Source organism: Stegostoma tigrinum, chromosome 46, assembly GCF_030684315.1.
Source record: "Stegostoma tigrinum isolate sSteTig4 chromosome 46, sSteTig4.hap1, whole genome shotgun sequence".
Taxonomy (NCBI): Eukaryota; Metazoa; Chordata; class Chondrichthyes; order Orectolobiformes; family Stegostomatidae; genus Stegostoma; species Stegostoma tigrinum.
This window is the reverse complement of record NC_081399.1, coordinates 1,280,767-1,306,921: the sequence shown is the minus strand read 5'-3', so window position 1 is coordinate 1,306,921 and position 26,155 is coordinate 1,280,767. Positions and strand designations below refer to the sequence as shown.

The 26,155-nt window shown below is 50.0% G+C and overlaps 2 protein-coding genes across 5 annotated transcripts in view; one reads left to right on the top strand and one right to left on the bottom strand.

Moving 5' to 3' along the window:
• LOC132207354 (182 kDa tankyrase-1-binding protein-like) overlaps positions 1-13,297 on the bottom strand; it is a 44,243-nt gene extending 30,946 nt beyond the window's left edge. The window contains exon 1 of one of the 4 annotated variants that reach the window (XM_059642754.1): positions 13,116-13,297. The gene's annotated coding sequence lies outside the window, so the exon portion shown is untranslated. Of the gene's footprint in view, positions 1-127; positions 345-12,070; positions 12,655-13,115 lie in introns of those variants that run through there. The other 3 variants (XM_059642752.1, XM_059642751.1, XM_059642753.1) reach the window with 3 other exon arrangements.
• An 8,577-nt stretch (positions 13,298-21,874) lies between these two features.
• The window catches only part of LOC125449509 (FACT complex subunit SSRP1-like), a 31,011-nt gene continuing 26,730 nt past the window's right edge, over positions 21,875-26,155 (top strand). Inside the window, exons 1-2 of the mRNA XM_059642755.1 lie at positions 21,875-22,839; positions 24,213-24,398. Of these exons, the coding sequence (XP_059498738.1) occupies positions 22,780-22,839; positions 24,213-24,398 (246 nt within the window). The 5' untranslated portion in view covers positions 21,875-22,779. The remainder of the gene's footprint in view (positions 22,840-24,212; positions 24,399-26,155) is intronic.

Below are 26,155 nucleotides of genomic sequence, written 5' to 3'. Positions count from 1 at the left end.
CCCCCCACTTCGCGCCGGCCGTGCGGCCACGCGGTGCCCCCCCCCACCCAAAGTATCCCTTCACATGATGTAAAGCAACGTTATTAATTGCGAATCGACATGCTACATGCTTACAGACTGTACTCACATGAGGAATGTGTGTGCGCGTATGCGCCTCTCCCCCCCCCAACCCCCCACAACCTTTGCCCAGCTCCCGAGATGTCTTTTCTGTTCCCGATTTCACCGCCTCAAATTGTTCGTCTCTCTCTCTCTCTTTCCCTCTGCGCTCCCCCCATCTCTCTCCCCTGCCTGGACATAAACAAACAGCTGTTTTTCATTTCTCTCTGGCATCCACAGCTGGAATTTTCTTTGCTGATGTCACATAGGCGCTCAGCCTCATCAACAAACTAGGAAGACTGTCCTACAGGCACAGAGCTATCTGTAACCCTTGCAGCTCTCTCTGCTGGACCTCCCCTCACGGTCAGTCTCTCTTACACGGCACAAGCACTGATACAGACAGCGTTGTCAAACACAGCTCCGAGCTGGGGGTAAATGTTATCAACTGTCCAGCCAGGGTGTGGCCAAACCCTACACGCCCCTGACCCAGAACTGACCTTTCTTCACCACCCCTCCCGCAGGTCTTTCCCTTTCCCCTTCCCCCAGACCACCCCCCCCCCCGACTTATATGGCAAGTTATCGCGAAGATTTGTTCCCAAAACTATTTATGCCATTAACAAGTTTTTGACTCTAACCTCCTTAGAAGGCAACTATGTGATTCAATCCCAGATTGGTACAGTCCCACAGCGAGTGTCCGTGACCCTGGCCCCGGCCCTGTCCGGCTCCGCAGCCCGCGGCCGCGGCCGCGGCCCTGAGCGGCTCCGCAGCCCGTGGCCGCGGCCGCGGCCCTGAGCGGCTCCGCAGCCCGTGGCCGCGGCCGCGGCCCTGAGCGGCTCCGCAGCCCGTGGCCGCGGCCGCGGCCCTGAGCGGCTCCGCAGCCCGTGGCCGCGGCCGCGGCCCTGAGCGGCTCCGCAGCCCGTGGCCGCGGCCGCGGCCCTGAGCGGCTCCGCAGCCCGTGGCCGCGGCCGCGGCCCTGAGCGGCTCCGCAGCCCGTGGCCGCGGCCGCGGCCCTGAGCGGCTCCGCAGCCCGTGGCCGCGGCCGCGGCCCTGAGCGGCTCCGCAGCCCGTGGCCGCGGCCGCGGCCCTGAGCGGCTCCGCAGCCCGTGGCCGCGGCCGCGGCCCTGAGCGGCTCCGCAGCCCGTGGCCGCGGCCGCGGCCCTGAGCGGCTCCGCAGCCCGTGGCCGCGGCCGCGACCCTGAGCGGCTCCGCAGCCCGTGGCCGCGGCCGCGACCCTGAGCGGCTCCGCAGCCCGTGGCCGCGGCCGCGACCCTGAGCGGCTCCGCAGCCCGTGGCCGCGGCCGCGACCCTGAGCGGCTCCGCAGCCCGTGGCCGCGGCCGCGACCCTGAGCGGCTCCGCAGCCCGTGGCCGCGGCCGCGACCCTGTGCGGCTACGCAGCCCGTGGCCGCGGCCGCGACCCTGTGCGGCTACGCAGCCCGTGGCCGCGGCCGCGACCCTGTGCGGCTACGCAGCCCGTGGCCGTGACCCTGGCCTTGACCCTGTGTGGTTCCGCAGCGAGAGACCCTGACCCTGCTGAATAAACAGAGAAATTGACAGCGAAATATGAAAACGCAGAGGAGACTATTTCATCCCTTTTGGGATCAGATTCAAGATGATGGCAAATGTAGAGAACTGCACTGGAGGGAGAAAAGGTGAATGAGAGACAGATAAACAAAGAGAGAGGGATGGAGAGAGCATGAGAGGGTTGGAACGTGTGACAGTGAGGAACACTGCGCTCAACAATGGCAGTGAGGCAGACAGAGGGGTTGAGTTATACTGAAAAGAAAGAGAATGGATTTAGAGGGGGAGTTTGGAGATGTCGTGGGCGAGAGAGATTGGCGGGGTGGTGTGGATAGAAAGGTGTGGGAGGGAGGCATCAAGAGAGTAGAGAGTGAGGCAGCCTGTGTGTTGAGAGACAAATGATTCATATAGCAAGCGAGAGACAGTGCAGTTTGAGAGATGTGGAGAGAACGAGATGGATGGGGGAGGAAAGAAAGAGACAGAGACAGAGGTAAAAAAAATAGTAAGGTGGGATAGCGAGAAACACAATGGAGAAGAGAGGGGAGAGAAACAGCAGGGAGTTGGGGGATGTGGAAGAGAACAATGAGACAGATAGAATGAGAAAGAGAGCAAGAGTGTGTCAGAGTGATGAGAGAGCAGAGAGAGAATGGGTGACAGGGCTGAGAGACTGTTGGAGCGTTACTGTGTAAAGCATACAGTGGGAGCAACACAGATGTGTGTGGTCTGATTAGGGAGGAGTGTAGGCAAATGTTTAGACTGGGACATCGCCAAATCTCAATGCCAGCTCACTGGCTCACACTTGCTGACTGAGTGACTGTCAGGAATACTCATGTTTACAGCTAACACACTGTTCTTTGTTTAATTAAAAACACAGAAACCTTCCCAGTGTGCACAGCGTTGCTTTAATGGCACGTACAGAGAGTTTTACACTGTATCTAACCTCGTGCTGTCCTTGTCCCGACAGGGTTTGATGGGACAGTGTAGAGGAGGTTTTCCTCAGTACTTAACCCTGTGCTGTCCGTGTCCTGGGTCCTGCACTGCTTCAATATGTCAAGCAGTTCTCCTCCCCGCCGTCTTTCATTGTCGCAGTACGAGTGATTTTGCCCTGACACGAAGCTTCGCATTTGAGGATGAAAAATATTCTGCCATTTGGCAATAGATGCTGTACAAACTGGTTTAACTACAATCAGCCTACCCAGTGATTGCTGTACTCTGAGAACATTGACATTGACCAAGGCTGGTGTCAAATTGCATTCCCACCAGACTCCCTGTTATCTGTTATTCAGCAGGCTAGTTATCATAGAGACCCAGGTAATGATCTGGGGCCCAGTGTTCAAATCCCATCATTTTCAGTTCAATTGAAACTGCAGAATTAAGTCTAAACATAACTTTGAAATAATGGTTTCAGCCCATCTAGATCAATTTAGGACCCATACCCTGTCCACAACCACATGGGTCCCCCCCCAGCAAGTCACTCCGTTTTAGCTCAGTAAAGAAATGAAACTAGATGGATCACCTGGCATCGCCCTAGGCACCATAAATGACTACAGCAAACCCTGCAATATCCTACTGATTAACATCTGGGGGTTAGTGCCAAATTTGCACCAGAGATACCCGAAAACGGGGTATCAACCTGGAGAAGCCCCCAGACAGGATACTTGCACACCAAGCAGTGAAAACAGCAAGTGATAGACAGCGCTAAGTGATCTCACAACCAACGGATCAGATCTAAGCTCTGCAGTCCTGCTACATCCAGTGGTGAATGGTGGTGGTGGGCAATTAAACAGCTCACTGGAGGAGGAAGCTCCACAAATATCCCCATCCTCAATGATGGAAGGGCCCAGCGCATCGGTGTAAGAGATAAGGCTGAAGCTTTCACAGCAATCTTCAGCTAGAGGTACTGAGTGGATGATCCATCTCGGCCTCCTCCAGTGGTCCCCAGCATCACAGATAGCGGTCTTTAGCCAATTCGATTCACTCCACGTGATCTCAAGAAATGTTTGGAGACACTGGACACTGCAAAGGCTACGGGCTCTGACAATATTCCAGCAATGGTACTGAAGAGTTGTGCCCCCGAACTTGCTGCTCCCTTAGCCAAGCCGTTCCAGTGCAGTTACAACGCCAGGATCTACCCGACGATGTGGAAAGTTGTTCAGGTGTGTCCTGTCCATAAAGAGCAGAACAAATCCAACCCGGCCAATTACCACCTCATCAGTCTCCTCTCGACCATCGGTAAAGTGACGGACAGTGTCACTGACAGGGCTGTCAAGCACCTGCTCAGCGACGGCCAGTTTGGGTCTTGCCAGGGCCCCTCACCTCCTGACCTCACTACAGCCTTGGTTCAAACATGGACAAAATGGCTGAATTCCAGAGGTGAGGGGAGAGTGACAGCCCTTGATACCAATCATTCGACCGAGTGTGGCATCAAGGAGCCCCAGCAAAACTGCGATGTGAAAATCTGAAACAGAAGTAGAAAGTATTGGAGAAACTCTGCAGGTCTGGCAGTTCTTGCTTTTGGACTCCAAATGTTAACACGGTTTCCATCTCCTCAGGTTCTGCCAGAACTGTTGAGTTTCTTGAGCACTTGTTTTTGAACAGTCAATGGAAATCTGGGGGTAAATTCTGGTTGGTGTCATTCTTAGCACATTGGGAAATGGTTGAGGATCTTGGAGGGCACAACCCCTTACATCAAAAGAGCTGAAGTGGAGAGGATCAATTTCTGAGGAGTGACGATCATGAGCAATGTGTCCTAGACCTCACACGTGGATGCGACAGTCAAGAAGGCACAACAATACCTCTTCTTCCCCAGGTGCTCAGGAAATTCAGTACATCCACAAGAATCCTCACCAACTTTTACAGATGCACCACACAAAGCAATCTGGGTGCATCGTAGCTTGGCACAGCATGTGCTCGGACCAGGACCGGAAAAAAACTACAGAAAGTTGTGAAAACAGCCTGAAGTACCATGGAAGGAACCTTCCAGCCATGCACTCCACCTACACATCCCATTGCCATGGAAAGGCTGCCAAAGACCCATCGCAGCCCAGTAATGATCTCCTACAATCTCTTCCATCAGGCAGGTGCTACAGAAGCTTGAACACACACACCAGCAGGTTCAGGAGCAGCTTCTTCCCTGTTTTTACTACACTGAGGAATGGATGCCGCTAACTTCAAATCTAACGTTCACCTTGCTTTATGCGCCTCCTGTGAAGCGTAACCCCTATGCCTCACTCTGTTTAATCACCCGATGATCTGTATATCCCTCTGTGATGCGATCTGCCTGTACTGCTCGCAAAACAAAAAACTTTTCACTGTACTTGGGAAAAATCAGAAGCAGGAACAGGGGTGGGCCATCTGGCCCTTTGAGCCTGCTCTGCCATACAGTAAGATCATGGCTGATCTTTTCATGGCCTCAGTTCCACTTATCCATTTTTTAACTGTAACAAATCAAATCAAGTCTCAACTCCAAGATATCTCTACAGGAGTTCCTCAGGGTAGTGTCCAAGGCCCAACCATCCTCAGTTGCTTCAGTAAATGACCTTCCCTCCATCATAAGGGCAGAGGTGGAGATGTTCGCTGATGATCGCACAAGGTTCAGTATCGTCTGTAACTCCTCAGGTACTGAGGCAGTCCGTGTTCACATGCAACAAGATCTGGACAATACCCAGGCTTGGGCTGACAAGTGGCAAGTGACATTCTATCTCCAACATTCAACTGTGCTACCCTGAAAGAAACCCCCACCATCAACATCCTGAGGGTTATCATTGATCAGAAACTTAATTGGACTAACCATATAAACACAGCAGCAGGTCAGAAGCTGGGAATCCTGCAGTGAATATCTCACTTCCTGTCTCCCCATCAAAGCTTATCCCATCATCTACAAGGCAGGAGGGTGATGGAATACTCCCCACTTGCCCCTGGATCAGGGCAGCTCCAACAATACTCAAGAAGCTCGACACCAGGACAAAGCAGCCCCCGCTCGATTGGCACCACATCCACAAACATTCCACTCCCTCCCCCCACCACGCTCAGCCACAGCAGTGTATACCATCTACGAGATGCTCTGCAGAAACTCACCAAAGATCCTCAGGCAGCACCTTCCAAACCCACGACCCACTTCCATCCAGAAGGACAAGGGGCAGCAGGTACATGGGACCCCCACCTCCTGCAAGTTCCCCTCCAAGCCACTCCCCATCCTGACTCGGAAATATATCCCCATTCCTTCAATGTCCCTGGGTCAGAATCCCTGGAATTCCCACTTTAGGGGACATTGTGGGTCAACCCACAGCACATGGACTGCAGCGGTTCAAGAAGGCAGCTCACCCCCACCTTCTCAAGGTGGGCAACTGGGGATGGGGCAATAAATGCTGGGCCCAGCCAGCGATGAATTGAATTTGCAAAAAAAAAAATCAGAACCCTTTCATTACATTCAATTTTGCAGCCCGCTCCCTTGAATATGTTAATCTGTGTATGAACCACTGTGAACCCCTCAATTAGATTCCAGTCTGTAACTTATTCCTACTAAAAGGAAACTCCTTTAATAGTGATTTCTGTGAGAGAGAGCCCAGCTGTGAAAGAACACTCCTTTAATAGTAAACCGGTCAGAAAAATGCGAGTTTGAGACTGAACGTTAGGATGTCTGCTCCCAGGAATGAGTCACCAATGTTTGTCTTGGCTCAATGTCAATAAGTTATGGTTGGAGCTCTGCTCTATGGAGGGTGGGGAGCACAGAAAAGACAGATTAGCTTCCCATTTGCACATAACTTCAGCCTGGTATTCAGCAAAGCATTTAACATGGGAGAGCCAGTGGAAATGGACAAAGACATGGAGGGAGAAGCATTCAATATGGAAAGCTTGCGTCAGCATTATTTTTATCTACAACTCTGCTAAATGGATCCAAACCCCTTCCCATTTAATTCCCATTTCACTCAAATCCCTGTACAGTTAAAGGCAACACTATGGTACTCTGGCAGAGCTGACCCTCCGACGGTGCGGCGCTCCCGCAGAGCTGTCTCTACTGACCGTTGGGACTGAGTATTAGATTCTGAGTTTTGTAACAAATGTGTCAATTCTGGAATCTAACTCAGAAGGGCATTGAAGGCCCAGTGAGTCTGCTCCATGCAGTTCATCAGCAACGTGTCTTCAATTAGATGCTAGCTTGTGTGTGGGGGCGCCAGTGAGGGTCAGCATGCATGTGGGATGGGGGCCCCGCACACCCCAGTGAGGGTCAGCCTCTGCATGTGGGGGGTTGTCCCCGCACATTCCAGTGAGGGTCAAGTCTACATGTTGGGGGGTGGGGGCAGCACACCCCAGTGAGGGTCTGCCTGCATTTGGGGTGGGGGGAATCCCACACAGCCCAGCGAGGGTCAGGGTCTGTGTGTCAGACTGTACCATGGTGAGGGTTATTGTGCGAGGGACATGGATGACAGTGATAGTTCAAATCCTGATCCCATGTTGTCCCAGTATGTACTTGTGCCCAGAGATTATGAACTGCAGATGTATGAAAAGGGACAGAGTACAAGGTTCTGGAGAGGTTAAACATTAACCCTTATCTGGGCAGTGTGAGCACGAGTCTGGGTTGGATTCAATTCATGGATGATAGGAACTGCAGATGCTGGAGAATCCGAGATAACAAGGTGCAGGGCTGGATGAACACAGCAGGCCGAGCAGCATCTTGGGAGCTAGACTCTTTCTCTCTCTCACACACACACACACACACACACACACACACACACACACACACACACAGAATACCTCAGGGGTAGTATCACCCCACCATGGTGAGTGGCTAGCCTGGTCACTGATGCACCCAACAAACATTCCCCACCCAGTCCAAGAGCACACAAACCCAGGGGTTTGCAGGCTGGGAAGATTGGCCTCATTTCCAAGCTCATGGGTGGGTGGGTGAGTGAAGGGAGGGCAGGGCGGAGCTGGTCAGGAGCTTTTTGTGGGTGCCGAGAGTCACACCCGAACATGCAGCACCAAGAGGGGATCTGACCGTGTGGGAATCAGCAGCTGTCTTTACCGACAGAGAGAGAATGTCGTGGCAGCACTGGGGAAGAGAAGGAAGCACAGACCAGGATGGGGAGATTGGCGAGATCAGTTCTCGACCTTTGCAGAACATTGTTCCTGGATTCATTGTCCACCAGCTGAGGGAATTCAAGTTCAAATCCCATCACGGTAGGTAGGGATATTGGAATTACACATCCAATAATGACCATGAAAATATTGTTTATTGTCGTAAAAATCCATCCAGCTCACTGACGTCCTGACTTTACCTGGTCTGGCCTACATGTGATTCCAGACACACACACTATCAGAAATTAGAACAGGATGGGGCCATTCAGCCCCTCAAACCTACTCCCCCATTCAATAGGATTATGGCTGATCCGACATTCCTCCTGTTTACTTTTCTGTCCTTTCCCCATAACGCTTGATACCCCGACTGATCAAGAATCTCTCTCTGGTGTCCAATAGATACAAGGACTCTGCCCACAGATCCTTGTGACAAGGAGCTCCAAAGACTCTCAATCCTCAGAAGAAATTCTTCCTTCTCTCAGTCTTAAATTGGTGCCGCTTTATTCTGAGACTGCGCCCTCTGGTCACAGACCTTCCCACCGGGGGGGGGGGGGGGAAATCATCTTCTCAGCTTCGACCCTGCGAAACCCCTTAACAATCCGATATATTTCGATGAGATCCCCTCTCATTCCTTAACCTCCAGTGAGCGCGGTCCCAACCTGTTTAGCCTTTGCTCAGAAGACAATCCCCCCATCGCAGAGATCATCCCAGTGAACCTTCTCTGAACTACCTCCACTGAAATGCAATCTTCCCTTAAATAAGGGGACCTAACCTGCTCACAGTGCTCCAGATGTGGTCTCCCCAGCACCTTGTACAGCTGCAGTAAGACTTCCCTTCTCTCATATTCCAAACGCCTTAAAATAAGAGCCAACGTTCCATGACCCTTCCCGATTCCGTGTTAGCATTTGGGTACAAGTCCCTTTGTGGTGCAGCCTTCTGTGGGTTTTCTCTGTCTAAATAATACTCTGTACTTTTGTCCTCCCTTCCAAACTGAACACCTTCACATTATCCCCATTGTACTCCATTTGCCAACTTTTTGTCCACTTACTTAAGCCATCAATAGCTCCCTGTAAGCTGTTTGTATCATTCTCATAACTTTTCTTCACCAACTGGTCAAGTATTCTCTGCAAATTAGCTGCAGGGCACTCACTTTCTCCAAGTCATTGATATACATTGTCAACAGTTGTGGTCATGGCACTGATTCCCATGGAACAGGACACCGGTTGCCAACTGGAAAAAGAACCCCTTATCCCCACATGCACTTTCCTGCAAATTCTCAATCCATTGCAATGGACTGCCTCCAACTCTGTGGGCTCTTATCACACGCCTGAGCCTTCTGTGATCTACCCTGTCAAACGCCTCTAGAAGCTCAAATGCAACACGATGACTGGTTGGTCCCCCTCTATCCATTCGGACTGAAACTTGCCAAAAAAAACTGATAAATTGGTTAGCCATGACTCGCTTGTAATAAAGCCACAATTAGATTATGTTTGCCTGAATGTTCTGCTATTACTTCCTTAGTAATTGATTCTGACCAATGGCAGGCTAATCAGCTTTCTCCCTCTCTCCCTTTTTGAACAGGGGTGGCCTGTTGGCAGTTTTTAAAAAATCTTCCACCATATCTATCCAAGGAGTTTTGGAAAATTACAATCGATGCATCCACTATCTCTGTGGCTGCCTCTTTTAGGATACTAGGGTATAAGTCATATGGACACTCCACATTAACACTGAGGCTACAAGAGCAGGTCAGAGGCTGGGAATCCTGCAGCGAGCAACTCCCGTCCTGTCTCCCCTCCAAAGCCTGTCCCACCACCTACAAAGCACAAGGCAGGAGGGTGATGGAATACTCCCCACTTGCCCCTGGATGGGGGCAGCTCCAACAACACAAGAAGCTCGACACCATCCAGGACAAAGCAGCCCCCGCTCGATTGGCACCACATCCACAAACATCCCACTCCCTCCCCCCCGACGCTCCTTCAGCATCGCTGCGACAGAATCCCTGGAATTCCCTCCCTAGGGGACATTGTGGGTCAAACCACAGCACATGGACTGCAGCTGTTCAAGAAGGCAGCTCACCCCCACCTTCTCCAGGGGGACAATGAATGCTGGCCACCCAGTGGCACCCACATTCCGCAAATGAATAGATTTTCAAAAAGGCGTAAGGACCACGGACGTTATCCATCTTTAGACCCATTAGTTTGTCCAATACTGCTTCTCCAGCCATGATAATGGTATTTAACTCCTCCACTGTATTCTTTAGTATTAATGGGATGTTAAAATATCTTTCACTATAAAGACTGATGCAAAGTAGCTGTCTAACTCCTCTGCCAGTTCCTTATTCCCAAAAACCATCTCTCCAGACTCATTTTCTAAGTGGCCTCTTCAACTTTGATCTGTTTCCTTTGCACACATTTATAGAAGCTCTTACTGAGATAATGGGAACTGCAGATGCTGGAGATTCCAAGATAATAAAATGTGAGGCTGGATGAACACAGCAGGCCAAGCAGCATCTCAGGAGCACAAAAGCTGACGTTTCGGGCCTAGACCCTTCATCTGATGAAGGGTCTAGGCCCGAAACGTCAGCTTTTGTGCTCCTGAGATGCTGCTTGGCCTGCTGTGTTCATCCAGCCTCACATTTTATTACTATAGAAGCTCTTACTGTTGGTTTCTAAGAATTCTCCTAGATTCCTCTTCTCAGTTCTCATTTGCCCGATTCTGATTTTATCCCAGTCTTCGAGATTTCCATTGACAATGGCTGCCTTTGTTCCTCCTTTCATTGTAATTCGTTTGTTTGAGATAAACACAGCTGTTTCAGGGTGTAACAATCTGTAACCTCACAGCCCAGCCTGTCTCCCCACTCATCCTTTACCATCAAGCCAGGGGATCAACCCTGGTTCAATGGAGACTGCAGGAGGGCGCACCAGGAGCAGCACCAGGTACACATGAAAATGAGGTATCAACCTGGAGAAGCCCCCAGACAGGATACTTACACACCAAGCAGTGAAAACAGCAAGTGATAGACAGCGCTAAGCGATCTCACAACCAACGGATCAGATCTAAGCTCTGCAGTTCTGCCACATCCAGTTGTGAAAGGTGGTGGATAATTAAACAACTCACTGGGAGGATGCCCTTGTAAGATCCTTTGGTCTGTCCCTGTCACCCCTGTCCCCATCCCCATCCCCAACCCTCCCGCCAACCCCGACGTCACCCCTAACCCTCCTGCCAACTCCCGTATCGCCCTCAACCCTGCCACACCCTCTGCTCCATCTGTGCCACTCTGTCCACATCACCCTCAACACCTCCCATGTTCTGTCTGTCACACCTCACCCCACCCAACTGCAGCCTTCTCTCTTACCCCATTATTCCACACCCCCATTCTGTCCCTGCATTCCCCTAACACCTGTTACACCAAACCTGCAGTACCTTATTGCTACTTGACCCCTTCCCCCACCTTACTCAGTCATTCCATTACTGTGTCCTTCCATTACCCTTCCCACCCTTAAGCTGACAACTCATTACACTTACCCCGTTACTCAGTCCACCTATTTCTATGATCCTTCATTACGTTACCCCTGTTACCCCATCACCTTTATTGCTGTGACTCTGTTCCTTCATTACCCTTACCATGTTATTCTGTCCCAGCATCACTTTGATCCATGTTACCTAATGCTTTTGTTACCCAGATTCTGCACCTGCATCTGCATTAGCCTTCCCCCTCATTGGTCCAGTGTTACATTTACTCCACTATTACTGGAATACTTTCCCCTCTGTGACTCTGATCCTACGTGACACTGCTGTTACTCTGTCCCCCTCAATTACTTTAACCCCACTCCGTTATTCTATATCTGCATCACTTTAGCCCCCTTACTCTGCCCCTCTGTTACTCAATGCCCTTCTCTGTCACTCTTCCTATGTTACTTGAACTCCTGCTACTGTGTTCCTCTCAGTCTCTCTCACCTGCTTTGCTTATTCTGTTACTTGACTCTTGTCTGTCCCACCAACCATTGCCCACTTCCTCACACTATATCTTCACCAAGACTTCCTCTGCTCTCCCATTACTCGCTGTCTCTCTTTCCCCCCCCACCACTTTTTCCTTTTTTCTTTATCACTCTCTCCTTCTCCATTACTCCAACTCGTTGCTCTTTCTCTTTATTCTTCCCTCCTTGTCTCTTTTCATTCTTATCTCCCTCTGTCTTGCTCTTTGTCTCCACCCATTCCTCTCTCCTACTTTTTATTCCTGTCCATCCATGCTTCTCTTTATTCCTCGCCTGCACTCCTCTCTCTTTATTCCCTTCCTTCCATCACTCTCTATTCCTCTCTGTTTGCTCAACTCTCTTTATCTTTCACTCTCTCTCACACAAAATTTCAGATGTCTACCTGTGTCACAAAGCGTGTCTCTTGTGGCCTCGGTCTCTTCCTCCAGTATCCAAGTGTCAGACAGGTAGGGCGCTTCTCACGCTTTAACGCACTGTCAGGCAGGAGGTCTCCCGTGTCCCACTGTCAGGCAGGAGGTCTGCTGTGCCCCACTGTCAAAGATAGGGAGTCTCCCGTGTCTCACCGTCAAGAGTAGGGTGTCTCCTGTGTCTCGGTGTCTGCAGCTCCCCGCTCTGTCCAGTCTTCACTGCCACAAACTTCCTGCTGCCAGCGAGGTAGACTGGGATACCCTCCAAATCCTCACCCAAGAGACCTCTATCCGGAGCAACAGTCGGAGATATCGCCTCTTGTCCTTTCGCCACCGCTCAGACTCCTTTAACTCTATCGGAGGAAGTCAGGGTGGTGGCCGGGGGAAGAGCCGTCCCCGTACAACGGCTCTTACTCTCCGGGAACGAATCCGACTTTTCCTGCGGGAGAGGGCGGATCCGTCCACATGAACATGGACGGCCCCGCCCACTCCACATCAGCCCCGCCCATCAGGCATTAAGCCCCACCCACTGACCGATAAACCACGCCCACTCACCAGTTCCCTCCGCCTCTCGCACCAAATCCTAAACCCCACCCCCTCCCCATAAACCAGACCCTTTGCCTCAACCCCGCCTACGGACACAACGCTAAGACCCGCCTCCCTATACACCGCGCCCTATCACTGAAGGCCTCCGCCAGCCCGCCCACCAAATCATGCCCCACCCTCTATTCACGCCCCTCTACTTAAACCCCACCCCTTCGCCTGTGCGGTCTGCGGTTAAGCTCCGTCCAAATCCTGCACACCTCCGCACGCGCCTGTTCCCGCCTCTACATAAACCCTGCCCTCTCCCGACTCCACCTCCCTCCAAGCTCTGACCAATCCAGACACTTGCCCACATCACACCCCGCCCAACGATCAACACGCACGTCGCCAACCCCCGCCCAATAGAAATACAGCCATTCAAATAAGGCCCGCCCACCGCCAAGCCACGCCCCTCTAGTTCCCAGTCTGCGTACCGACCTCACTCTCTCGGGGACGAAGAGGTTCAAATGTGCAATGTCACCTCTGACATGAGGATGGAGTGAGTGGGGGAAGCTTTGTTTCTCTAGCTACTGGGTGTAAAAAAAATAGTGGCCCCCAAGCAGTTTGTCTCGGTGCGGAGGAGAGGACCACGGCGTAAAACCGGCTCGGGGTCACGAGGGCGCCCCCGGCACCGTCATGACGTCACCGCGCAACGTCTGAGTGGGGTTGAGGTGGAGGGGGGTTTCAACCTTTGCTGATTATTATTAGTTATTATTCACTTTCTTTGTGCGGAGTTGATCCTGAGGTGCATGCTGTTAGAGATGGGGACTGATTTACAACACACTCCTCTCCACCATGGGTAATAGCATTGGAATAACTGCCCAGAGCCTGGTATCCCATCACCCAGTTCCCCCCCTCCTCTATTAGCATATACTGCCCCATTACATGGGCACTGGCCAGCCAGTTCAGAGCCAGTCCCTGCCAGACTACTCGGACCTCTTGGCATCATGGTAGCCCACAAACCCACCAACACACTAAAACAGCAGCTAATGAACTTAAAAGACCCTATACAGACAACAAATAAAACAAATGTCATCTACAAAATACCTTGCAAGAACTGTGACAAACACTACATTGGACAAACTGGCAGAAAGCTAGCCACCAGGATACATGAACATCAACTAGCCACAAAGCGACATGACCCACTATCACTCGTACCCGTACATACGGATGAGGAAGGGCACCACTTTGATTGGGACAACACATCCATCCTAGGACAAGCCAAACAGAGACACGCACGAGAATTCCTAGAAGCATGGCATTCCAACCGGAACTCCATCAACAAACACATTGATTTGGAGCCCATCTACCACCCTCTGAGAAAAAGAACAGGAAATGACATCCCCAACGCAGGAGATGACATCACCAACCCAAGGAACCCTAACCTGATAAATAGAAAGCGGGACATAACACCAGCACTTCGTCGGAGGCTCACTGATGATGTTACCTAGAATGGTGACGAAACGTCTGAAAACTAACCTTCCAGCTCAGCGAGCAAACGCACATCCAGTGACCACATTCTCTGACTCTCCTGTTTATACGTGTCGTCCTGGGCTCCCTGATCAGATCCTGCGTAAACAAACCCAATCGGGGAACTCTCGGTCAATGCGAGCTGTCACACTACATCCCCCAATTTCTGCCACAACCCCTCCTCTTTCCCCCCCCCCCCTCCCATTCCCCACCTTCCAGTCTGGCTGGTCTTAACAGGTCACAGAAGGGGTCATTTCGGTCAACCGCCCTTCTTCTGTGGCTACGTTTGGGCCCGGGTATCTTTGGAGAGTGTGTCCACTAATGCACTTGATGCCTTTAGGGAGAGGTGGACTCCGCAACGGGGTGGGGAGGTGCAGTTGAGTGCTTTATTTCCACCTCCAATTCTGTTTTGATTTAATCCATACTCTCTCCCTTCATTTTCTTTTCATGTAAGTTACTGCTTGTTTACTGGTTCCTTGGCCACATGGATGTTTTTCCTCTTGGTGAAAATATTGACTAGAACTGTTTTCGCAAATGTGTTTTCCTCAGTCCCACACATAAAGAAAGAAAATGTAGGCCTTGTCTTTTTCTTGTTGCTTCTCCTGGGACGTAGCCCATCTCTTGCACCCAGAGCATCCCAGGAGAAATTCCTACTCTTCCTCAAGCAGTAACAGTATCAAGGCTGTATCCCTCTAAGACTCTGAAGTTTCTTTGATGCTAGCGGGAGGGGGAGAACCACGGTTTCTGACAGCCTTCCCAGCTGTCCTGAGGGGCTGATTATGTTTTTCTCCTGCCCCTTTGCGAGGGAACAGCTTTCAGTGATCCACATGTTTTTTTTCAGGACTGCCTCACGTACCTGAACTTTGTACATCACAAATGCAGAAATTGCTGCAAAAGCTCAGCAGGTCTGGCAGCATGAATGAAGAGAAGTCAGAGTTGATGTTCCGGGTCAGGCCGGTGACCCTTCCTCCTGCTTAGAGGATCTTGTGTCTGGCATGGGCATTCTTAATGTCGTTTCACCCTGCCCCCCAGGTGCTAGATCAGATTTTACTTGGTGCGGAGTCTTCTCTCCATTAGCAACTCTGCTGGAGCTGTCCCTTTAGTTATGTGACGGGTGGTCCTACACTCAAACAGGAATAGGGACAGTTTGGTATGGAGTGAAGCTGTAGTCTGTTTCTGTAAGACTGCCTACAACTTTTGGACTGCTCTTTCTGCCAGACTATTTTGTTGATGGATGGTGTGGAGCTATCTGAACATGCCATGTCCATTCAACTTTAGGAAATACTCAAAATCCCTGCTGGTAAATGATGTCCCATTGTCCTCAGCCATAACTTCCAGGAGTCACTCTATCACGAATGATGCTCGCAGCTTTTCAATCATCTTCCCTGAGTTTGATCAATGAACCTTATGAATATGCATCCACAATGACCAAGAACATTGAACCCCATGAAAGGACTGGCATAGTCAATGTGTAACTGAGTCCAGGATTTACCCAGCCATTCCCATGAATGTGGGGGAACTGCTGGCAGTAATGTTTTGTCCTTGCTGGCACTCTGGACACTGCCGCATCAACTCTAGTATGTTGGTATCTAATCTTGGCCACCTGACATAACTTCTTGCCAATATTTTCATTTTGAAAACCCCTGGATGACTTTGGTGGAGTTCAGCCAGTATCTGGTGCAACCTTTCTGCAGGACAGATACTCTAGTTCCCCACAATAATATATCGATGTCTACGGTGATCTGGTCTCGCTCTAGAAAGGTTTCAGTTCTGTTTGTGATTCACCCATCACCACCAACTGTTTTAGTTTTGCCAGGATGGGATCTTTTTGTGTCCACAGTCAGATATTGTCAGAGGTGACCAGAAAGATATCCAGAAAGTTTAAAATGGGAATGCACTCTTCTGGGGAGGCACCAATACCAGTGGAGTATCTGCCAGTGGCAGGCAGCTCAAGGCAACTATATTTGCCACTTGGATAGGGTTACAACTTGTAATTGTACACACTGAGGATAAGGGCCTACCGCTGAATTTGACCAGAACCTATTGACAGCATAGCCTTGTCTTAACTAGGGGCTTGTGGTCTGTTCCTATCATAAATTTACGAACATAAAGATATTTCTCACGTCATAGATAACTGATAAACCTTCCTTCTCTTTCTGGGTATATTTGTGTGCGGCACCAGCGAAAAGGTCCGGGACACGTACCTTACCAGGCACTCCTCTTCTTTGGGCCACCGGTGAGCCAACATTATCCCTATACCGTGTGGGGAGGCATTGCATGTCTCTGTATAGTAACAGTAATGGGCCAACACTGTCCACGATGAAAACTGTTTCTTCATTTCTCTCAAGGCTACTTCTTGGCTATGTGACCATTTCCAAGGCTGGTCCCAGGTGTCACGGTCCCAAGAGGGACGCCAGGTTATGTATGAATTTTCCGTAATAATTCACCAACACGAGGAAAGACCTACGCTTTGGTACAGATGAGAGAGCCAGACCACCTCTGATCGCCCTCACTTTATCTCCCGATGGGTGTAACCCAGACTGGTCAACTCTGTAGCCCAGTGAGATGACTATTACACCCACCTAGGGGAAGCATTTAAGCGCTTTGTCTTTATTGATCTTCCCTGTTATTAGCAAGTAAATGGCAACCTGGGCTAGACATTCTCCATGGCCCACCAGGGGCCTGGTTTCGAATCCACCCCGGGTGACTGTCTGTGTGGAGTTTGCGTGTTCTCCCCGTGTTTGTGTGGGTTTCCACCGGGTGCACCGGTTTTCTCCCACAGTCCATGGATGTGCAGGCTAGGTGGATTGGCCATGCTAAATTGTCCCATAGTGTTCAGGGGTGTGTAGATTCAGTGGGTTATAGGGGACGGGTCTGGGTGGGATGCTCTGAGTCGGTGTGGACTTGTTGGGCTGAAGGGCCCATTTCCACACTGTAGGGATTCTATAAATGTTCTCCATGGCCCACTAGGAAAGGATGCAGGCTGATGTTACCCCAAACGGCAGCCTCGTGTATTGGGACAAACCTGTATGGGTATTAGTTTCTGGGACTCCTTATCTAGTTGTATTTGCAGTAGGTGTGACTCATTTCCTGCTTTCTGAAGGACAGCTCCAGGCACACACATCCCACCCCCACCCACATGCAAATGTGAACTGATCTATCAGCTTCACAATCAGTACGACCGGTGCTGCCCATTCCACACCCTGGGCTGGTTTAATAATTCCCTCACTTCCCAGCCTCCTGGTTTCTGCTTCGACCTTCACCCCTAAGGCACCGGGTGGGCCCTTGCAGGATTGTGGGATTGTTTCCTGCTCCAAATGTGTAAGTTTGCCTTGGCTCCTGCCACAGTCCCTGGACTTTCCTGAAAAATTTCTGGGTGTTTACTTCAGACTTCACTCAGGCAGCCATTTTTCAATCGAAAAATGTGAGCCAATCAAGGTGGATCTTTCTCAATTTCACCCCCATCAAGGTTGAGCCTGAACCTTTTACTACAATCAGTGCAGTGATAACTGCACTAACTGCTTATTGAAGGAGACTGGAAGTGAAGTCGTAACCCTACTTTGTGACGGTTCCCCACCACATCATCTCAGTCCGTCCAAGGGTTTGCACAAATAGTCCAGAGCAGATCTTGTTAAAGAGATAATGGGAACTGCAGATGCTGGAGATTCCAAGATAATAAAATGTGAGGCTGGATGAACACAGCAGGCCAAGCAGCATCTCAGGAGCACAAAAGCTGACGTTTCGGGCCTAGACCCTCTCTGATGAAGGGTCTAGGCCCGAAACGTCAGCTTTTGTGCTCCTGAGATGCTGCTTGGCCTGCTGTGTTCATCCAGCCTCACATTTTATTATCTCAGATCTTGTTAAAGTCTGGTTCTGCAATCACTGATGATTCTGTGCCGGTATCAACATCCATGATAACTGCGTGACCATTGAACCAGAAATTTGTTTTGTTTGGTCCAGAACAGATGCAATAGAGAGAGAGGAAACGGGAGAATGGATTGGAGTCTTTACAGGAACTAGGCTGTGAGGATGTATAGTCAGGTAGCGGTGGAAATTGGTTGGTTTGTACTTAGATATTAGTGGCCAGTCTGTCCGCAGAAATAGAAACGGATGTTGAGGGAGGGAAAGCAGGATGGACCAGTTGAAAGTGAGGGTTGGGTGGAAAGTATAAGCAAATAGATTAAACATTTCCCATTCCGGACCAGAGAGGGAGGCAGCACTGATGATATCATCAAGATACAAGACAAAGAGTTGTGGGTGCGGGCCGGAATAGGACTGGAACAAGGAATGTTCCACGTGCCCCATGAATATTCAGGCATAACTAGGTCCGATGCAGGTACCCATGGCCATCCCTCTAACCTGAAGAAAATGAGAGGAGTTGAAAGAGTTGTTGAGGGTGAGGACAAGCAATGGAGGGTGTTGGTGGGTGGGGACGGTTTAGGCCTTTTCTCCAAGAAGCGGAGAACCCTGAGACCACCGGGGTGTGGATGTGTAGAAGGATTGCACGTCCATTGGAAAGAGGAGGCAGCTGGAGCATGCAAACTAGAAATTCCGAAACTGACATAAAGGTCAGAGGAATTGCGGATGTAAGTGGCAAGGGGCTGGACAAGGGGAGAAAAATTGAGTCAACGTAGGAAGAGAAGGGTTCTGTGGAGTAGAACTCACTTATGTGAGGGTCTGACTATGAAGTCCATGCTCCCAGAGAGGGAACGTAATTTACAACACGCGTCACTTCATCATTATTTTCTATTAAGTTAATGTTTGTTGTTTGTCATTCAACATAATTATTATTATTTATTGTCTATTACTTATTGTTGGTAATAATTATTATTAGATACTTGTTTAATAGTGTTAAATATTTGTTATTATTCATAATTATTTATTATTGCATATTTATTTTGTGTAGTTTAACATTATTTGTCATTCATTTCTTGCATATTATTTATTGTTATTTAACATTTAGTTTTTTTATATTTATTGTCTACCATGTATTTGTTTATCCTTTACTAGAATTTACCACATCTGTATTGTTAGCCATTATTTAAAATTTAGGATGTTCATACTGTTTTCGTTTACATTTATTGTTCATTATTATAAATACTTATTGTTGTTTAGCATTGTTCAATAGGGAAGGACTTACAGGGTTAATAGTAAGGTCCTGGGGAATGTTGCCAAACAAAGAGACCTTGCAGTGCAGGTTCATAGTACCTAGAGTTGCAAATAGACAGGATAGTGAAGAAGATGTTTAGTACACTTGCCTTTATTGGTCAGTGTGTTGAGTCTCGGAGTTTGGAGGTCACGTTGTTGGTTGTCTTTACAGATTGTCAGTTAGGCCATTTTTGGAATACTGTCCTTATTTCTGGTCTCCTTGCTATCGGAAGGATATTGTTAAATGTGAAAGAGTTCAGAAAAGTTTCACAAGGATGTTGCTGTGGTTTGAGGGTTTAAGCTGTAGGGAGAGGCTGAACAGGCTGGGGTGTTTTCCACTGGAGCATCAGAGGCTGAGGGGGTGACCTTATAGAGGTTTATAAAATCATGAGGGGCATGGATAGGGCGAACAGTCAAGATCTTTTCCCCAGGATAGGGGAGTCCAAAACCAGAGGGCATTAGTTTAAGGTGAGAGGGCAAAGATTTAAAAGGGACCTAATGGTCAACTTTTTCGTGCAGAGAGTGGTGTGTGTATGGAATGAGCTGCCAGAGGAAGTGGTGGAAGCTGGTACAATTAAAACATTGTGAGAACCAAAACTTGCTCACAAACTCAGCCTGAGACAAAGCCTTGGAAACAAGAACAATTTTATTCTGTGCGATCATGCTATACAGGCGCACACTACAAAGCATGTGAAGCATTCTTACACAGTTTACAAGTTGCGGAATCACACCTCCCTGGTCCCATTGGTCCAATCTTATCCTATCATTCTCCATCCTATCGGGCCGCCCTTGTTTATTGTTCCCCTTTTCTGCCGGCCTAAAACCCCATCCCCCTGTTTATTCTTTCCTTATTGGGTTAGACTGGAAAGGACAAGTTATGCAGGTGGTCGTGCTAACTGCCGCCTTTGCAAAACCTAATCGTTGGTTAATAATAAACTTCTGCTACAAAATCTTGTGACTATTTATGTAATGGTCCTCTTTTGCAAGACCACACCATTCATCATTATCTGCAGAAACAACATTTCTAATCTCTCACAACATTTAAAAGGCATCTGGATAGTTACATGAATAGGAAGGGTTTGGAGGGCTATGGGCCAAATACTGGCAAATGGGACTAGATTAATTTAGGATATCTGGTCAGCATGTATGGGTTGGAGCGAAGGGTCTGTTTCTGTACTGTACAGCTGTAGGACTCTATTATTTGTTTATTTAGTAATTTATTATTTAGCGCGATTGTCATTTCAATTAATTATTCACAGGTATTATTTACCATTATTATATTACTATTTTTTTGTTCACAGTTTATTATCGTTGATCATTATTTACTCTGCATTTATTGAATGGTTTATTATAATTATTTATTTCCCATATTTTATATACTCAATAGTTATTCATTCTTCATTTTACTATTAATTATTTAGAATTGTTATTGTATGTTATTCACTGAGTATTTATTTCTTAGTGTTTATTAATATTTGTATATAATACACTATTTACTGTATATTTTTTATTAATGTTTACCGTTGTTATTTATATTTACTGTTTATTATTTACTATTAATGACTATCTCACGATTTGCTATATGTTTATTTTTGGTTATTGTTTGTTCATTATCTATTATTTAAAATTATGAATCAATATTTATTCTTTTTTTGTTTATTTTAATCATTCATTGTACATTTGTTATTGTCTACTGTTATTCGTCATCTTTGGTCATTTACAACGTTATTGTTTATTATTTACTGTTATTTATGATCATTAATTTGTTTTTTTTTCTTGTTTATTAATTTTTAAATAAAATTCTGACATTGTACCTGACCTCTGACCCCTCCAAACCTGAGCGCGGGAAGGAAGGTCATGAAGAGAAAAATAAACCAGAGGGACTGCTCCGGCTTCTAGTTCCACTTTAAATGAACAGAAGGAGCCAGAGGGGGAGAGAGAGAGAAAAAGAGATAAAATATACCGAAAAAAAACTTTTTATAAACGCTCAACCGTGTCTGAACCCACCCTCCGATTTCCGCTTCCGGTCTGGGGCGGTGCTTCTGTGACCCCAACGTATTTATTGTTGGATGAGCCTCGGGCATTCGTTTCCGGTTCCGGTCCGGCGCTGACGTGACCCCCTCCATCGTGTTTACGGCCGGGAGGTCGGCGGTTTCCGGTTCCGTTCTGCTCTTGGCGCTCACGTGGTGCTGGCGGGTAGAAGCGGGCGCGCATCAGCTCCGGGCCGAGTGGCAGCGTCTCCTCCCGCATCGTCCGGGTCCGGGTCCGGGTCCGGGTCCGGGTCGGGGGGTAGGGGGCAGCTGAGGGGGAGAAGAGGACAAACGGCTGCGGGGTCACTAGGCCCCTCCCCCAGGGCCAGAGCGGGGGTCATTAGGCCCCTCCCCTAGGTGAGAGGGGGGGTCACTAGGCCCCTCCCCCCAGGTGAGAGGGGGGTCACTAGGCCCCTCCCCCCAGGTGAGAGGGGGGGTCACTAGGCCCCTCCCCCCAGGTGAGAGGGGGTCACTAGGCCCCTCCCCCCAGGTGAGAGGGGGGTCACTAGGCCCCTCCCCCCAGGTGAGAGGGGGGGTCACTAGGCCCCTCCCCCCCAGGTGAGAGGGGGGGTCACTAGGCCCCTCCCCCAGGTGAGAGGGGGGTCACTAGGCCCCTCCCCCCAGGTGAGAGGGGGGTCACTAGGCCCCTCCCCCCAGGTGAGAGGGGGGTCACTAGGCCCCTCCCCCCAGGTGAGAGGGGGGTCACTAGGCCCCTCCCCCCAGGTGAGAGGGGGGTCACTAGGCCCCTCCCCCCAGGTGAGAGGGGGGTCACTAGGCCCCTCCCCCAGGTGAGAGGGGGGTCACTAGACCCCTCCCCCAGGGCCAGAGCGGGGGTCACTAGGCCCGTTCCCCCAGGTGAGAGGGGGGGTCACTAGGCCCCTCCCCCCAGGTGAGAGGGGGTCATCAGGCCCCTTCTTCCCCCCCCCCCAGGGCCAGAGGGGGTCACTAGGCCCCTCCCCCCAGGTGAGAGGGGGGTCACTAGGCCCCTCCCCCCAGGTGAGAGGGGGTCATCAGGCCCCTTCTTTCCCCCCCCCCCAGGTGAGGGCGTCTCAGCAGGCCCCTTCTTCCACCCCCCCCCTCCAGGGCCAGAGGGGGTCTCAGCAGGCCCCCTTCCCCCAGGGCCAGAGGGGGTTCACCAGGCCCAGCAGGAACAGGAGGAGGTCTCCGGGGAGACTGGGAACCCAGTGTTTTGGAGCAGGGGCTTGCCCAGGTACTTAGATCCCAGACGGAGAAAGACCATTTGTAGTTGGGTGCCCAGTCGGAGAGAGTCAAACAGGCCTTTGATTTAGAGCAGGGGGGCCCTTGGGCAAAGGGTCACCTGTGAAAGGAGCAGGTTGTAGCTACTGCCCAGTGCCTGCTGCTGCTGCTGCTGCTCTGTCCCCTTTGCAGCCCTGCTGGCAGCCTGACCGTATAGCTGCTGATACGAGGTGGGGTCCTTTCCCGTATAGGGCAACATGGCGAGCTCTGACATCCTCGAATACAATGACATCTACCAGGAGTTGAAAGGAACAATGGTATGTACTCGCAAGATGGTAAGGGGGGGTTGGGTCGTGGCTGGAGAGGAAATCTCAACGTCAGGACTGTGCAGAAGTGAATGCCTGTCTTTGGTGGGATGAGGTGGTGGAAGATACACTGTCTGGGTGATATCCACCTGGGGGGTGGCCTTGGTATGATCTTAGATATTTTTTGGATTCGTTGATGGGATGTGGGCATGATTAGCTGTGTCAGCATTTCTTGCCTGATCCTAACCGTTGAGAGTCAGCCACGTTGCTGTGTGTCTAGGCCAGACCAGGTGACGATAGCAGATTTCTTTCCCTGAAGGAGACTAGAGAACCGGATGAACCACCATCTGCTGCTGATTTGACTCCAGATCTCTGGATTAGTTGGCTCATGATACCACCACTAGGTCATCATCTCCGTTTGAATGGGGGTTGGGGTCACATCTGTCCTTGGGGTGGTGAGTGGCTGAGCTGGAAATTTGCATAATGACCACTTCCTGATCTCTGTCCCATAGTCTCCTCTCTGCACCCTACCCCACTCCAGGGGAGACCCCTCATGATAGTGAGCATCTCCCCCTGAGCCTTTGTGCTCGATGGAAAACCCTCCCAGAGAAGCTGCACGTGACCTGAAGTCATAGAGATGTACAGCATAGAAACAGACCCTTTGGTACAACTTGTCCACGGGGACCAGATGTCCTAAATCAATCTAGTCCCATTTGCCAGTATTTGGCCCATACCCCTTTAAACCCTTCCTATTCATAGACCCATCCAGATGCCTTTTAAATGTTGTCATTGTACCGGCCTCCTCCACTTCCTCTGGCAGCTCGTTCCATACCTGTGCCACTCTGTGCAAAAAAAAAGTTGCCCCTTAGGCCCCTTTTAAATCTTTCCCCTCCCACCTTAAACCTATGCTCCTCTAGTTTAGGACCCCCCCCCCCCCCCCCCGTCATGGGGAAAAGACCTTGGCTATTTACCCTGTCGATACCCCTGATGATTTTATAAACCTCTATATGGTCACCCTCAGCCTCCAACAGTACAGGGAAAATAGCCCCAGCCTATTCCGCCTCTCCCAGGAGCTCAAACCTTCCAAACCCAGCAATATCCTTGCAGATTGTTTCTGAACCCTTTCGAGTTTCACACCATCCTTCCTATAGCAGGGAGCCCAGAATTGAATGCAGTATTGCAAAAGTAGGCTCACTGTACAGCTGTAACATAACCTCCCAATCGGTATACTCGCTTGATTCATGGAACAGTAAAGGCCAGCGTACCGAATACCACCTTCACTGCCCTGCCTGAAGTCTGAGTCCCTGGTGGTGAGGGTGAGGAGGGAGTTCTGTCAGGGATTGTGTTGTAACCTGTGAGCTGTTCCTACCCACAACCCTGTGCAGATCGATGGACGCCTGCGTCTGAGCCGTCAGACAATTGTCTTCAAGAACAGTAAGACCGGGAAAGTGGACAGTGTCCAAGCCTCGGATGTCAGTGATGGAGTGTGGCGGCGTGTTGCCAGGGGTTATGGCATCAGGCTCCAGCTAAAGAATGGCAACCTCTGCAAGTTTGATGGATTCCGGGAAGGGGTGAGTGTGGAAAGACAGACCAAGCCTGAGGCTGTTGGGAAGGAGAATCTCCCTCCTGGCCCCTCTTTCTCCCCGCCACCCAATCACCTCTGGTCAGGAGAGCTCTTGAATTCTGTCTTGACAACTTGTTTTCCTGTCTGCAGTCACGCCACTCAACCCATCGCATCTATCCCTGTGCTTGCTGATCTTAGAGCTGATCTCCTCTTGTCCTGCTCCATCTGCCCCACTCCCTCCCTTAACCACGCACATGAGTAGGTGCACGGTATCCCACACTTCCACAAAGTGTTAGCCAACTGAGGGATATAGAGACTGGAACTGTGCACGGTGCTCCCAGTGTGGGTCTGACTGAGGGATATAGAGACAGGAACTGTGCACGGTGCTCCCAGTGTGGGTCTAACTGAGGGATATAGAGAAAGGAACTGTGCACGGTGCTCCCAGTGTGGGTCTGACTGAGGGATATAGAGACAGGAACTGTGCACGGTGCTCCCAGTGTGGGTCTAACTGAGGGATATAGAGACCGGAACTGTGCACGGTGCTCCCAGTGAGGGCCTAACTGAGGGATACGGAGGTCGGAACTGTGCACGGTGCTCCCAGCAAATAGCCATCTGTATTTGCTGGTCGATATCTTCTGTCCCACTCTCGTGCATATGCTCTGAAGTGCAGATCCTGAACTAAAGACAGAGAATGCTGGAGAAGCTCAGCAGGTCCCAGCAGCGTCTGTAGAGAGAGAAACAGAGTTGATGTTTCAAAGTAGAGTAGTTTGCACTCATTCTGCTATCCTGTCAGCCAGTCTCCTCTGAGCCACCTCCAATGTACTCAAAACGTCCCTTTAAAAGAAGAGAACGAAAGGCACATAGTGTTTGAAATGTGGTCTCACCGTTTGCCCCGAATAACTGTCGTGTGACATCCTTAGATTCTGTTTAGCTCGTCGTGCAGTAAATGATAGCATACTAATAGTCTTATTTTTAGTCACAAGCTGTACCTGCAAGTTGTTGGAGACTCGTGCATTAGAATCCTAGATCCCATGACAGTTTGTGCCCTCTGTTTACATCAGACTCTACTTTTCAGTTCTTCCTGCCAACATAAACAACTCCTCAGGAGTGTTGCTGGACTTGAAGTTAACTCTGTGCCATCAAACCTGCTGACTTTCACCCGAAGTGTCCCGACCCAAAATGTCAAACTTTCCTGCTCTGATGCTGCTTGGCCTGCTGTGTTCATCCAGCAGCTTTCCTGCTCCTCTGATGCTGCTTGTCCTGCTGTGTTCATCCAGCAGCTTTCCTGCTCCTCTGATGCTGCTTGTCCTGCTGTGTTCATCCAGCAGCTTTCCTGCTCCTCTTATGCTGCTTGTCCTGCTGTGTTCATCCAGCAGCTTTCCTGCTCCTCTGATGCTGCTCGGCCTGCTGTGTTCATCCAGCAGCTTTCCTGCTCCTCTGATGCTGCTTGTCCTGCTGTGTTCATCCAGCAGCTTTCCTGCTCCTCTGATGTTGCTCGGCCTGCCGTGTTATATGATCATAGCAGGTCAGCCAGCATCCGTGGAGACAGAGCAACCTCATATTTCAATTCGACGTGATTTCATGTCAGCTTTGAAGAGTCATTTTGACTCAGTGTTAGCGTGCTCTCTCGCCATGGATGCTGCCTGACTTGTTGTGATCTCCAGCATTTGTTTTCAGTACAGATTTCGGTATCTGGAGTAATTTGCTTTATTTAACTTAACTCCTCTCTCTCCGACTTGCACTTCCTCTCGCAGATTATCTCTC